Raw genomic sequence first — 16,042 nt, 5'->3', positions numbered from 1 at the left:
ACTTCTAACCAACATGATGGAAGCTAAGATCCAAGGAATTAGTGCTAACAGCAGATGTTGACTCTGCCAAGAAAGATGAAATTGTGTCACACCTCATCTGTGAATGTCCAAAGATTGCACATGATGACAGTGGCAAAGTTAGTGCACTGGTCATTGTGCAAAAAATATAATGTGCCATCCTCCAAAAACCCATGGAACATCAGGCCGAGAAGGTGTCAGAAAATAATAATAATAATAATAAACCTTTATTGGCATACAGCAGAAGAAGCCGCAAAATAAATACAATAAAATACGCATACAGGGTTCGTTGCATGCGAGTGGGGTGAGGAAAATTGCAACGTTAAGCCCCTCATTTTAGAGAGGGCATGTTGCGGCGTCTCTGAATAATGGCGTGAACATATCGAGCAGTTGATACAGTGACTTCCTTGTTAGTACCATTTAAAAGGTATTGGGTTTTCTTTAGGTCATCCCATCGCGTATAGGAGGGGGGAAAGACCGACTGGTGGAGCAGGCGGATATCCATATACAAAATGCAATGAAATAGCATATGATGCAGAGATTCAGTTTTTCCCTGGCCACATGGACAGGTTCTCAGGTCTGTAGGAAGGCCCAAGTATCTGCCCTGCACTAGATTTGATGGAACTATGTTGCATCTGGCGAGAGTAAATGCCCAACGCTCTAGTGGCTGTTCAAGGAAATATAAGTAGCTTGGGCTGCGTCCGAGAGTGAGTGAGAGGTGAAGACGAAGTGGAGAGCAGACTTTTTGTGCCGCACTAAACAAAGTTTGCACTTCAATGTCCAGGACCCTGTTTTTGATGGTTGGAAACACCTTGGAGGGGGGTATAAGGCCCAAAAGGCCAGGAGATAGCCCTAGAGTCTTAACTTTCTTTGTGAATAGGGCCAGGCCATTGGGAAGCAGGCTATCGGCTAGCAACGCTTGCAATAGGGTGTCCTTGGGAGAGAAAAAACAAATTTTGACCCAGTATTTGAGAAATCTGAGCCAGGCCCTAGTCTCAATTCTGTATTGGCCACCTTCAAGACACAGAGCTGCGTATGGAACACAGTGAGGGAGGCCAAGGATTTTGTATAAAAATACAGATTGTACTCTCTCCACAGAGCTGTGTAGGGAGGACAACCAAATAGGGACGCCGTATAGTAGCTGAGCGACTGATTTCGCGTTAAAGATCTGTAAAGCAGCGGGAATAAAGCCATGGCCCCAAGTGTGGTGAAATCGTAGGATGGCTTGGGCTGAAAGTTTGGCTGTCTTGATTGCTGCCCGTTGGTGAGTTAACCAGGAGTGTCGGTGATGGAAAGTAATGCCCAGATACTTAAACTCTCTGACCTGCTGAATGGAATTCCCATGGAATGACCATACGAAGGGTTTCCACGCTTTGCCAAAGACCACAATTTTGGTTTTCTCAAAGTTGAGTTGAAGGTTGTTGTGTGACAGGTATTCAAGGCAGCAAGTAATTAGTCTCTTTAAGCCCACTCTTGAGCGTGAGAGGAGAACCATGTCGTCCGCGTACAAAAGGATTGGTATCGAGAGGTGGCCAATTTTGGGACTGTGACCGTTGACAGTGCGTAAGAGAGGGGCGAGATCGTTGATAAACAGGTTGAACAGGGTTGGAGCCAGGACGCAACCTTGCTTCACTCCTCTATTAGCAGGAATTGGGTTGGAGAGGGCCCCCTTCGACGAGATTTTAATGCGGCAAGTGGAGCCCGCGTGCAGTTTTTGTATTAGAAAAAGTAGCCTTCTGTCGATACCCAACCTGGCAAGCTTGAGCCATAAAATATCTCTGTCGATCGAATCGAAGGCCCCTTTAAGATCTAGAAAGGCTGCATAAAGGCGAGTGTTTGGCCGCGAGGCGTATTTAGAAATCATGTGGGAGAGGATCAGGCAGTGGTCTAGTGTTGACTTTCCCTCCCTGAAGCCCGCTTGCTCTAGGCCCATGATGTCTTGATCATGAAGCCAGTCTTGCAGTTTGTAAAGTAGGTGACTGGCGTACATCTTCCCTATAATGTCAAGGAGGCTTATGGGTCTGTAATTAGCTGGAATTTTCTTGTCTCCCTTCTTTAGGATCGGAATTATTATTGCCTGTGTCCATGACTTGGGCATCATGCCAGATTCGTTAATAGCGGTGAATAGGACAGCAAGTACCGGGGCCCACCAGTCCGTATATGCCTTTATCAGTTCCGGAGGAAGGGCATCGGGGCCAGGGGCCTTACCATTTCTGAGTTGGCCTATGAGTTTTGTTGTTTGACTGGTTGTGATTGGGGCCCACTCTGGGAGGTCTCGGGGTGGAGGCGCAGCTGATGAAGTTGTTGGCTTACAGCTGTCGTGAAAGGTGGCCAGGAAATGATGTTCCCACGTCTCGGCTGGGATGTAAGGGAGATCAGGTGATGTCTGCTTGAAGATGAAGGAACCGGAAACCACTTCCCAGAATTTTTTGTTGTTACCTGAATGGAGCGCCTCGGCTAGTTGGGACCATCGGGCCATTGCCGAGTGGTGATGAAGATTCTTAATGGCTGAACTGAGGAGGGTTTTCAGCTCGAAGTAAGGGGAAGGGGGCTTGGGAGCCTTGGAGGATCTGTAGTTGTTGTAGATCTTTCTCAGGTGCTGCTTCAGGGCAATGGAGACCTTGTCTAGCCTGTAACAGGGGGCTGAGGCCTGTTTTGACAGGGATTGAGGGAAGGGTCGCCCCAGGTTAGCTGTTATGGTGTCTGTTAGGTTCTCAAAACCTTGGATGTAGTCCTCAGGCTTCGATGACGATAGCCAGTTGAGAGAACTATACGGAGATATGTCTGGCTTGGTTATTTTTTCAAAGAGTTGTTTGGCTCTGAGGTTCCAGTGAATTCTGAGCAGGGTCGATGAGTGCTCCGGAGGAGCCTGGTTCATCAGGGGTATCGGGTCTATGTAGGGGGCAAGGCTGCAGGATAGAGGAAGATGGTCACTGGCTAGAGGCTCGCCCACCCGGAAATCGGCCACGTATGGTAACAAGGGGATGGGGATCAGGATGTAATCTATTGTACTGGAACCACGGGGGGATATAAACGTGAATTCACCCTCAATGTCTGCCTCAGTAAGACCGTTTAGCCATATTAAGCCTCTGAGCAGGCACAGTTGTGCCAGGTAGGTCCCCGCATCGTTGATTTGATGGTCTTTGGATAGCCTCCCTGAAACGTGGGGATACAGGGGGGAAGTGTCGCTAAATGTCTCCGACACGCGATTGAAGATGGTCTCACCCTGACCTACCCTGGCGTTGAAGTCGCCTGCCAGCAGCAGCGGGGTCCCAGGGAACCGGAGCTCAAGGTTATCAAGAGCAGAGTTCAGGGATTCCCATTGGTTGAGCCTGTGAGACTTGGAGGGTGCTGGAGGCATGTAAACGTTGGCTACTAGAAGCTCGTGGTTCCTGGTTTCCAATTTTATGGCCTGGATTTTGCAAATGCCATCGACGGAAAGAATGGCGTTGGAAGCTATTGTGTCGACTACTAGTATTGCTAAACCCCCGGATGGCCGTCCCTTTGTCGTGAGCCTTTGAGCTGGTAGGGAATATGAAGCATATCCGGCTAGGGATATAGGGTGAGCCGTCCATGTTTCTTGTAACAGTATGGTGCTGAAGCCTCGAAGAAGATCACAAAAATCAGGATCCTGCTTTTTGCCGTGCCAGCCCGCCACGTTCCAGGAGATCAAACTTAGGTTGGCCAATGAAGCAGTGGGGAGTGGGTGTCAGAAAATGAGGAAGTCAAATCTTGTGGGATTTCCGGATCCAAACTGATAGACAGCTTGAACATAACACCAGACATAGTAAGAAAAGAATGAAGAAATGTGTAGATCATTGACATCACAATTCCAAAGGATGCCAGAGTTGAAAATAAAGAATTGGAAAAACTAACGAAGTACAGAGACCTGCCAATCGAAACATCTCGTCTCTGGAAGAAACACATTGGGGCTTTGGGAATAATATCAAGAAATTTCACCCAGTACTATAAGCAGTTGCAGATTTCAGAAATCACACTATCAGAACTACAGTAAACTGCAATATTATGAACAGCATACATGCTGCTCCAATATTCAACAGATATTTAGGTTTTTGGTTAAGACTTGTATCTGTTAGGTAATACCAGTCGATGTTTCTATAATTTTGACCATGCCAGGTGTTTTTGAATCATCATAATCATCATTATTATGTTTGTTGTTGTTGTTTAGTCATTTAGTTTTATCTGACACTTTGTGACCCCATGGACCAGAGCATGCCAGGCCCGCCTGTCTTCCACTGCCCCCCGGGGTTGGGTCAAATCCATGTTGGTAGCTTCGATGACACTGTCCAACCATCTCGTCCTCTGTCGTCCCCTTCTCCTTTTGCCTTCACGCTTTCCCAACATCAGGGTCTTTTCCAGGGAGTCTTCTCTTCTCATGAGATGGCCAAAGTATTGGCGCCTCAGCTTCAGAGGTCAATGGATTGAAACCATCCTTCAGGATCTGTCCCTCCAGTGAGCACTCAGGCTTGATTTCCTTTAGAATGGATAGGTTTGTTCTCCTTGCAGCCCAGGGGACTCTCAAGAGCCTCCTCCAGCACCACAGTTCAAAAGCATCAATTCTTCGGTGGTCAGCCTTCTTTATGGTCCAGCTCTCACTTCCATACATCACTACAGGAAAAACCATAGCTTTGACTATGCAGACTTTTGTTGGCAAGGTCTCTGCTTTTTAAGATGCTGTCTAGGTTTGTTGTCGCTTTCCTCCCAAGAAGCAGGCGTCTTTTAATTTTGTGGCTGCTGTCACCATCTGCAATGATCATGGAGCCCATCAGAATGGTATCATTTGTATATTGGAGATTGTGAAATTTCTTCTGGGAATCTTAATTCCGGCTTGGGATTCCTCCAGTCCTGCCTTTCGCATGATGTATTCTACATATAAGTTAAATAAGCAGGGAGACAATATATAGCCTTGTCATACTCCTTTCCGGATTTTGAACCAATCAGTTGTTCCATATCCAGTTCTAACTGTTGCTTCCTGTCCCACATATAGGTTTCTCAGGAGATGGATAAGGTGGTCAGGCACTCCCATTTCTTTAAGAACTTGCCATAGTTTGCTGTGGTCCACACAGTCAAAGGCTTTGGCATAGTCAATGAAGCAGAAGTAGATGTTTTTCTGGAACTCTCTGGCTTTCTCCATAATCCAGCACATGTTAGCAATTTGGTCTCTATCATTTGTTTACAGACTATGAATAGAAACATAATAGCTTTGGGGAAAGGGGGGCAATTTTCAAGTTCTTGAAACTCACCATTGTTTTTCAGCTAGTGGCCACAATATATGTTTACTTAGAATGATACAAAGTCATTACATATTATAATTCTCAATGGCATTAGGGAGGGAAGTGTTGTCCCCATTGATGATGGCCATTAATAATGATTTGCATCCAAAAATTTTCCAGGGAAATTAATATGGCGACCAGTTGAGAGGAGCCCCATGGAAATGGATTAAATTTAGTAAACTGCCCCCCCCTTTCTGGATGATGTCTTGTATACATATTAAGCTTTGTGTTATGACAAGAAGTATTTGGAAATAAGATACAGGAACGTATTGAGAAAAGTCCAACTGAAAATCTGACATTTTCCTGTCTTTTTGCACCATTTTACCACTGCTTTTATCTTTATCAGAACTTTGAATTCAGGAGATTTTTAATGTGAATTTGGAGACAGAAATAGCACTTAGCTTTGGGAGTAAATCTGGAAGCTATAAGTACAAGTGGAAGTAACTGATTGAAACTGTAGGCATGAAAGGAAGCAGAAGGACATGGGAGCACATGTGTTCAAGTTTTTTTCCTGTATTATCAAACTGTTGGTAGGATGACACAGGCACCAGAGAGAGCTTACTGTGGTGCACATGTAGAACTGGTTGCAGAATTTGCTTGACAGACAGACATCTACATGAGTTCTATTAGATATTCTAACACAGTGGTCCCCAACCTTTTCTGAACCATGGACTGGTGGGGGGCAGGGTCTGTGTACGGGGGGCACTCCTTGCACTTGTGGGTGGGCATGGCACGCTCGTGGGTGGGTGTGGCACTTGCTCATGGGTGGGTATGGTGTGTGCATGTGTGGATGGGTGTGGTGCGTGCATGTGTGGATAAGCATGGACTGGGGGTTGGGGACCTGTTCTAACATTTTCAGGATAAATACATGATAAATCTGTTTCCAAAATGTTAACACCCAGCATCTTTTGCCTACTTTTTTTTAAGATCCTGATGAATTTGAAAGGATATATGAGCCTTTGGATGTGAAGAGCAAAAAAATTCATGTTGTGGATAGTGGGCTGACTTTTAACCTGCCGTATCCACTTATCTTAAGACCACAACGAGGGGTTGACCTTATAATCTCATTTGATTTCTCTGCACGTCCAAGTGACTCCAGCCCTCCTTTTAAGGTGAGTTAAGTCTAGGTAATTCATAGATAATACTTCAGTACATTTGTAGGTCTCTTTTTAGGTATCTCTAATGCTTTCCAGTTTTGCTTAGTTAAACTTGGCAGTAACAAGCCTGCAAGGGAGATGGGGAATCATGTGCCTCCACTGAGCATTTTCAGCATGAATTGAATCTTTTAGGGTGTTTTTTTTTACTTCACACATTGAAAGTAGTCCTTGATCAGGTTTTTTATGCTTACATTTTTCCCCACAAGAAATATTCACAAGAGAGGTCAGAGAGGGTAGATGAATATACATAAACTTGAAGATGAGATATACATGTCAGTTTTTGATCTGCTTTTGCTGAATAAGTTATACAAGGTCTCATGTAAGTTTTGCCTCTATTTCATGTGCCCTTTGACTTCTAAAGTGGTGTAAATGAAGCATAATGAAAATGAAATGTAAGCCTAGAGCACATAATGCTGATCTCCAATTCAGGATTAAGATGGGAAATTCTTGTAGTCTTCTGGTTCTCCCTTCACCTTTTCCACCATCAAAACTATGTGGTGAAATGTACTCACATCAGTCATTACACTAACTGTGGTTACCTCAAAACAACATTTTTCAGCTGTGTTTTTTAAAAAAAGATTTACAATAAAATTCAGGGGACTGTTAAAATCAATGGTAGGAAATACAGATGGGCACAAATTAAAAAATGATTCACCTATTTTTTCAAAACTTGCTAATTCATCGATTTGTATTTACCTAAATCAATGCCCCGACAAATCATGAATCAATGAATTTTTAGTGATTTTTGAATCATTGATTTGGCTATAAAACAGCTCCCAAGGCACTTAGAGATACAAAACTGTAGGGAAGCTTCCTCTGACTCTTTTCTACAGACCCATCAGTTTTGGGGACGATTGGGTTTTCCCAAGCCAGCTGCTAAAGGGCACATTACTGGGGGGGGGGGAGGTACTTTGTGGGTGTATAAATTGGATCTGAAACCCAATCTTCTTGGAAAAACTGTAGAGCAGAGTCAGTAGAAGCTTCTCTATGATTTTGGTGTTTCTGGGTTCCTGGGAGAACTTTCCTAGGAACTCCCTAGGAAAATTTGAACGTCTGAAATCCAAACTTCACCAAACCTGGATAGCTTGTAGAGGAGAGTAAGGGGAAGCTTCCTGCGAATTTGGTATCTCTAGGTGCTGGTGTGGGGGGATGTTTTATAGGGTTTCAAAGTCAAAAATAAATTGACAAAGCGATTTGTCAGAAAAAATAATTGTAAATTTGTGATTCGTCAACATTGATGAATCATGAATCAAAATGGTCACCATTTTTCTGATTTGTGCTCATCTCTAGTAGAAACTAAATCTGAATTTAGTTATCTTTGAAAATCAAAGGGAATTTTGAATGTGAGGAGAGAGTAGGATGGAAAAACTAAGCAAATGCATAAATTATATTTTCACTGGACTGCATTTATTTTATAATGATTAGTATTTCCTGATGTTCATTTGAATGTTTTCTTTTCCCTGTGCATTTGGAGGCAAACTGTGTCTTCTTTTTTTTTTTACTTCTTTCTCCCTTATATTTGGACTGTCCCTAAAATCTTCCCCCAGTGTGCTTTCTTGCATTCCATATAAATCTGATCTTGCACCAATATGATAAAATGAGTCAACCATGAGTCTTGTTTACACACTTATTTTATTTGTGGCTGTGGACATGTGACTTTTCACTCAGTTCACTGCATGATAGTTGAGCCTCTTACCAAGAAGACATCTTCACAAAGATGTAAAGATATCTTTAGATGCCGTTTGACGCAAAGATGACACAACAGATAGTTGAAACAAATGCAGTGGCTCTTGACAAACATGGAAAGAATGTAAAAACTGGGAATCAGGCCACAATTGTCTATGTAATTCATAGCACTACAGAGGAACTACTTCATGATATAGAGGAGTCTCTTGATCGTTTAACTTCATAGTGATCAGTGAAACACCCAGCTTTTGCTCCTGTGTACCTTCTTTTGGTACCCTGGCTCTTCACAAACAACTTAGTACTGATTGGTTTTCCCTGTTTAGCACTATGGGCAGATTTGCATAACCACCCAGGTGCCCCCTTTCTTGGTGAAGAATTAGGAATGGTGTATTCCTCTCCACCAAGGACACAAGGCAGTCAGGCTTACAGATCTTTTTACCTATGATTGTGCCTCATAACCATGTAAATCGGATTCAGCTTGCAATAATTATGATAATCTTTTTGAGTCTGTAAGATACACAACCAAGGTGACCACAATTAATATCCATTTCTGTTTGTTTATCCAAGATGTCCCTTTCAATGCCATCTGCTTGCTATGAAAATGGATTTTTTTGCTTTTTTCCTAGGAAATTTTACTTGCTGAAAAATGGGCCAAAATGAACAAACTTCCTTTCCCCAAAATAGACCCATATGTATTTGATCGTGAAGGCTTGAAAGAGTGCTATGTCTTCAAACCCAAGAATCCTGCTTCTGACATAGACTGCCCAACCATTATTCACTTTGTTTTAGCCAATATCAACTTCAGAGATTACAAAGCACCAGGTCAGTAGATTAAAAAACACAAAGAAAAATAACCTTCTAGTCTGTTAAGATCATTTACTTACAGTACAGTCAAAAATTTCTGCATATGTCTTAACTCATATTTATATGAATGTCCCTTGTTTATTGCTGCATTCCAGTCCTATTCCTATTCCTTATTCTTGCAGGGGTTTTTCTGTAGCTTCTGCTTTATTTGAAACTTGTTGAAAAAGTTATATTTAATGGACTGTAAATTTCAAGTAGCCTTATAGAAAAAGTATTAAACTGATCATTGTCATTTATTTCTGGTGTGGCAACCTGAAGCTAGGTACAAAATATTAGAACAGTGGGCTACACCTGGATTGAAGATGAAGGCACATGGTGGATGGGTTATTTGTACCAGCACCAAGCTCAAAAGATCCATTCCTGCCCTCCCTCTGGAAATTCCCCCCCCCCAACAACATGATTTATTGTATTTAACTACTATGGTGTGGTTAATCTTTAATGAAGCCTTCACTGGCACCAGTGAAGACCTTTTTGAAGCCTCATTACAGCACAGGTAGGGTGATTTTTATTTATTTATTTTGACCCTTCTTAGGTAGGCACCCACTCCCCTGCAAATGCTTTTTGCAAAGCATTTGGGCTTTTACAAGCTTCTCTGGATATAAATGAAGGGTTTTATTTTGGTTTTTAAAAGTGATTTCTAGCACAGTGGAAGAGTGGAGAGCACTGAAAATGTCACATCTTCAATCAATGATTGAAGATCAGAGATTTTCAGTAGGAAAAAAATTAGTTCTGGTTAGCTGATTAAAGAAATGAATGTTACTATCCAACACAGAATAAGTGAAGCATGAGAGATCCCCCATGGACCATGAGTCCAGAAAAGCTATCAACTTGCATGAAACAATTTGTATTTTATGCTTATCTACTGCTTAATATGGTCTTTAGAATGTTTCATCTCTTGTGGTCTCTTGGCAGGTGTTCCAAGAGAGACTCAGGAGGAAAAGGATTTTGCTGACTTTGATATTTTTGATGATCCTGACACACCATTCTCCACCTTTAACTTCCAATATTCAAATGATGCCTTTAACAGACTGCACGATCTAATGGAGTTCAACACCCTCAACAACTTAGATGTATGTATACTGTTCAATCTGGCTTAAGGGGACTTTATATGCTTTGTGGTGGCTTTTAATGCCTTTTAGATCCCTGTATCTGTAGACCCTTTCCATGTGATCCCCATCCATCTGAAGTAGAGATGGGCGCGAACCGCCAGTTTGGCAGTTGATGCTGGATCTTTTTTCATCCAAACAATTATTCAGCAATTACCAGCCCTGCCTCCCCTGGCAGGTCCCCACTCAGAGGCAGCGCCCTGGCTTCCCTGGCCCACCTCCTATCGGCAGTGCCTCTTCAGCTTTACTGAAGTCAAGATATACTATGTCTACAGCATTCCCTCTGTCTATCAAGGAGGTTACCTGATCAAAAAACGAGATCAAATTAGTTTGACAGGATTTGTTCCTGACAAATCCATGTTGATTTCTAGTTATTAATGCATTGTTTTCTAGGTGCTTGCACAATGACTGCTTTACAACCTTTTACAGAATTTTGCCTGGTATTGATGTCAGACTGACTAGCGTGTAGTTCCCAGGTTCCTCTTTTTTTGCCCTTTTAGAAGATAGGGACAACACTAGTCCTCCTCCAATCTTCTGGCACCTCCCCCATTTCCCATGATTTCAAGAAAATAACGGATAGCAGTTCTGAGAGTTCTTCAGCCAGTTCCTTCAGTACTCTCAGGTGCAGTTCATCCGGCCCTGGAGATTTTAACTCGTTCAAGGTGGTAAGGTATTCCTTGACTATTTGTTTATCAATCTCCAAAACAACATGGAACTCTCCTCCAGAAGACAGATAATCTGACCAAAAAATATCTGCATTTTGAATACTTAATTATCTTGTGAAAGCACAATATCCTGAATGGAAACGGGTTCTATTGTCTTTGACAAGAGAATAACAAAGCTGTGTTATGAGAGTGTTATGCCAAACAATTTACCTTAAACAAAAGACTGAGACACGAAGGCTTTTCTATTGAAGTTCATTTTATTTACATGAGAACAAAACAAACAACACCACTGCAGTTGGTGGGAAGAAAAACCAATTTCACCTTAATTGTGGGTGATTAGGATTTTTCTTCAAAGAACAAAGGAATTGGTACAGTCTTATAGCTGTCCCCTCAGGGCGAGAGGGGTGGGCCTTTGAGGTCATTAAGTTAGTTAGCAACAATTCATTGGATTAGTGAAAACACATTTTAGACATGCGCAGAACAATCACTTTCCCTAAAGGGCCCCTTGTCTCAACATTCCATGCTTATCTCAGAAAAGCGTGAGACCTTGAACAGAGAAGAAAAAAACAAGGAGAAAGGGGGGTCGAGGAGCCTGTTTTTACAAGGCTGGATAATCTCTTCTGAATACACACACAAACAGCTTGTTTTTAAGAACAATCTTTTATGAGGCAATTGCCTTAATTGAATAAGTCAAACTTTACTTCTATCAATTCTCCCGTTTTTCTTTTTATAATTTTTTTTTTGACTTATTCACAATTATGAAAACTTCCCCCCTCCCCCAGACCAACCTAAGGTGTCTTTTACTTGGACAATTTTCATAGGAGCCCCAGGTACAATCGAACTTTACAGGCACCTTCCTGAGGCTTGCAGGGCGTGGTAGATCAGGTGGCTAACTTCACACAGTTTCATACAGGAACAAACAGGTGAGTTTCTAACCTGCACTTGCTGCTATTCTCCATACCATGTTGTGCTGAACCCAGCCTATTCCACCACATTTAATTCTAGTCCAGCCTCCATTACCAATTACTGTAACACGGAATTCAATCCAAATTCTCTCGGGATTTTCTCTAGGGTCATAACAAGTTTGAGTTCCAAGGGAGTCCTGACAAATTTTGTACTCTACCTTGTCAAATGCACAGGAGGTAATATTATCAACACAATTGAGGATGGACTTATAGGTTAAGGTCTGCTGTTCCCTGCTTCCCTGCCTTGTCGTTATTACACAGGGGCAGGTGGATCCTGTAGCTTGTAGCACAAGGCTCAAGAAGAGCCCTAACACTATCCTTATTTTGCCATCAACCCGTGGTCTGCCAATAAACAATTGCCTGATATTTCTCCAAGACATTAGAGGGGTGGGCTTTACCTCCGCTTGTAGTGGGAATTCCATTCCTCGTCCTCTGAATCTAGACTGGGCACTGACCAGGGGCTTGCGTCCTTGCACTTCTAACACGTTTCGTGGTGCACCGAAGATGCGTAACGGAGCCATCCCTTGGGAATTGGTCTCTGCCTGCGCCGAGCTATCAGATTGAATTCTCCACGGACAGCTTGCAATTGGCGTTTTTACAGCCTACAAGCTTCAGTCCACAACCCTTCAGGATATCTCACCTTAAGCACATACCACCTCAAAGCCGGGTTTTCGTCAAATTTAGTTATTCTGGCACTCCAATGGTGAGGGCAAAAATGGCAATGCAATAAACAGTAAGGCTCAAAAGGATCCAATCCTATCAGGGGGTCTTTAAGTTTCAGATATTACCTGATACTCCGAGTAAACTGCCGGGAGGTGAAAGTATGAGAGTAGAAAGATCACTTTCCTGGGGAAATGACCTAGTCGGAGTCTGACTCTGATCCAGGGCAGATATTGCTATCTCTGATTTTAATGAGGGGGCACTGCTTGCAATCTCGGTTATGCCAGAACTCTAGACTTGAAGCCAACTCAGTGCTGGTATACAAAGTTCCACGGCCCTTACCTCGTACCTCTTTGCGTACCATCAATTGGTTACCACAGGCCAACCCTTTGTATTCAGTGTCCCAATAGGAAGTGGTTTGTATCTGTACCTTCCACTCTTCCACCTCCCCTTTTGGTGTTCGACTAATTGAACAGGAAAACCAGGGACAAATTCTACCTGTTATATAGGGAGTTATAGACATTACTCTGACAGCAATTACCCAAATAGTGGTAACCTGGGTAGGACAATGAAATCCGACAATCCTCATTCAAAACCCTTCTTCTTCAGAGCAACTATCAGTGTCAGTACTTTCATAAGGTTCTTGATCTTTAAAGATTTTCCTTTCCTCCTCCCAATCAATGGTCCCCTCGTCCTCCAACACTACTTGATCACCAATTGAATATCTTTTTAAGAAATAGAGTCCCCTAAGACTCCTGTCTATTCTCAAATGTACCTGCCAAGTTTGGACCAGATTATTAACTTTTCTTACTTCTATATACACACTAAAGAAAGGACAATACTTATGCGCTAACCGACTAATGGACATTACATATGTCGTTTAAAAATAGTCTTTTAGTCCGTCCTTGGACACAGGCACAACTTTTCACCGTCCCTCAGGGTCGACTGCGCGCTTGGCTCTGGTATAGTGAGTCCAACCAGCTTCCTCAGTTTGGATGACAGTCTCTGTTGTCAACAGTATCTGGAACAGACCAAGCCATCTTGGGGCGAGCGGTTCATTCTCCTATGCCTTGATATAAGCCCAATCCCCGGGGTGGAAGGAATGCACTGCTACCTCCAATAGCGTCCGTTGCACTGAAATGCCTCGCTCCCTGTTATCGGAGAAAATAGAGAATAGGGCCAGCAAATACTTTCTTATAAAGGCATCCTTGAACAAATCTAAATTAAGGCTCACTCTCTGTGTATCTCTGTGCATTAACATCCCAAATTTCCATTCTGCACAGGCTTCAAAGGGCGAGAGTCCTGTAATGCTATACAGCTGCTAGGGGCAAACCCTTCGGTCAGGGCAACTGCGCTTGTTGCATCAACTATTAATTTGCTCTTTCAAAGTCTGGTTCATCCTTTCAGTTTTTACCCCTGTTGCTAACCATAACCCATATCTACAAATAATTTGTTCCAATAAGATTTTACAAACTGTCCCTGCCGTTGCCCGAGCCGTAGGGTATGCCTCTACCCAGCCAGTGAGCTGATCAGTTATTATCAAACACTGATTCCAAAGTCCTGACTTTGGCATATCAATAAAATTACATTGCAAATGTTCAAAGGGGTGGATGGCCAGAAGTCGTCCTCCCATTTCTGTTTTTCTCGGGTTATTCTTATTTACTCTCTGGCAAGGAATGCAGTGGGCTAAAATGGTGTTGGCGTGTGACCACACTTTTCTTCCCTGTATATTTTTGCAGAAAGGCTGAGACCAGAGCCTTAACTCCCCAGCGTCCTCCCTCGTGCAATGCCTTGAGGACTTCCCTGACCACCCCCTCGGGCAGCCATTGTCTTCCATCTCTCAACTTTAGCGTGCCGTTCACCATTGTAGCTCCCTGCTCCTCTGCTAATTCAAGCTCCTTTTGTGAATACACCAAAGGGGCAGTGATCTCTTTACTGGTAGGAATAAGGGCTGCTAAGAGGGCGGGATTCAATTCTTTTCCTGCCACCTTTCTTGCCACTTCGTCAGCCAGCCGGTTTCCTACTACCTCCGGGGAGTTTCCCTTCTGGTGCCCTGGAATGTGGATAATAGCTACCTTGGACTGGAGGCTCAACGCTTCCAGGGTGTCCAGTATCAACTGATGGTGGGCCAGATTCTTTCCCTGGGATGTAAGTAGTCCTCTTTCACTCCAAATTTTTCCAAAAACGTGGACTACTCCACATGCATACTTAGAGTCTGTCCAGATATTTACAGATTTTCCTGTGCTTATTTCTAAAGCTCCTTTAGGGCATATAATTCTGCTGTCTGAGCTGACATGGACGGGGGAAGGGGTCCAGATTCAACTTCGAACCCCCCATCCTCTCTACCACTGCATATCCCGTTATTCTTTTCCCATTCACTACTCTAGAGGAACCGTCAGTGTACAAGTTCCATGTTCCCTCTATTGCCTCTTCCTGTAGGTCTTCCCTAAACTTTATCTGTAGACCAGTCAGGGCAATACAATCATGTTCATTACACAGTTCCTTCCTGACAGTTTCTGATAAACCCTCAGTATTAGATCGAGTTTTTCAAGGAGAATAGCCTCGATCTGTAGCAGCCTACTGACCATCATCCACCGCCAAGGATAGTCCTATGCTGGTGTGAAGAATGCAGGACAATCGCTTCCTATGTTGCATTTACTCCTGTTCTCAAATTCTTCACCTTAAAACTGAAATATATTCTCCTAACGATTTCCGGGTTTAGGCTCGATGTAGTTGTTTGTTATAGGAATTAAACCATAACCCATAGTTTATAGTTTGCAAGGCATCCATGCCAATGATTAGATCCTCTGTGGCTTCTAGATAATTCACTCTCAATAAAAATACCACACATTTTAATCTCTTAAAACTGGTAGTGACCCCTGAATGCAAAAGTGACTTCTAAGGAATTCCCACAGAAAGTGCCTATGTAAAACAGGCAAACCATTCCTGGTGTGAAATCAACCCCCCCTTGTCTCTCCAGCTCCCACTTTGTGCATCTGGAGCAGCAAGGAGGGTGATCTGAACATTCCCAGCAATTCTGCTTGCTATCTCTTATCTACTAACCTATTTCTTTCTCCTGTCTCCAAATTCTCTTCCCTTGCATTTTATTTATTTATTTATTTAATTTATATGCCGCCCACTCTACCCAAAGGTCTCTGGGCGGCTTTCTCTATCACACCTCCAAAGCCTCCTTTTCAATTCAGACTTTTAAACACGTACTTCTGCCAATCAATCCACATACTGCATCTGTCATTTTCCTGCATGATTTTCTGTGGGATTCCATAGTCAACAATTCCCCTAGTGTCTTTTGTGTGTGTGTGTGATTTTCCCATTTTCTAACTACAAATTTTACAGATCCAGAAGTGTAGCTTTCCAATAGGCTTTTACAGCCCCTTTAGATGGAAAAGAATTACCGGGATCTCCCTCCCTCAACACCAGGCGATTTTTTTTTTCCTCCTACTCTGTGCCTACTCTTAACCCTTTATACCCCAGTAAGTTTAACAAGCCAAAAGAGCTTTTTCTCATTCCGTTCTCCATTCGCTCCTATTTCTCTTAGGACTCCTCCTGAGGATTCCATTTCATATACACTTTTGGATAACATTCTCTGTGTTTTTCATGAACTTTGAG

The 16,042-nt window shown here is 42.9% G+C and overlaps 1 protein-coding gene across 4 annotated transcripts in view; it reads left to right on the top strand.

Moving 5' to 3' along the window:
- PLA2G4A (phospholipase A2 group IVA) overlaps positions 1-16,042 on the top strand; it is a 112,609-nt gene that overhangs the window by 85,588 nt on the left and 10,979 nt on the right. For all 4 annotated transcript variants that reach the window (XM_020795117.3, XM_072998117.2, XM_072998119.2 and 1 more), the window contains 3 exons: positions 6,240-6,424; positions 8,782-8,977; positions 9,932-10,089. In XM_020795117.3, coding sequence (XP_020650776.2) covers positions 6,240-6,424; positions 8,782-8,977; positions 9,932-10,089 — 539 coding nt within the window. The remainder of the gene's footprint in view (positions 1-6,239; positions 6,425-8,781; positions 8,978-9,931; positions 10,090-16,042) is intronic.

The sequence above is a fragment of the Pogona vitticeps genome, chromosome 4 (genome assembly GCF_051106095.1).
Source record: "Pogona vitticeps strain Pit_001003342236 chromosome 4, PviZW2.1, whole genome shotgun sequence".
Lineage (NCBI taxonomy): Eukaryota > Metazoa > Chordata > Lepidosauria > Squamata > Agamidae > Pogona > Pogona vitticeps.
This window is presented reverse-complemented; position numbering and strand designations above follow the sequence as displayed.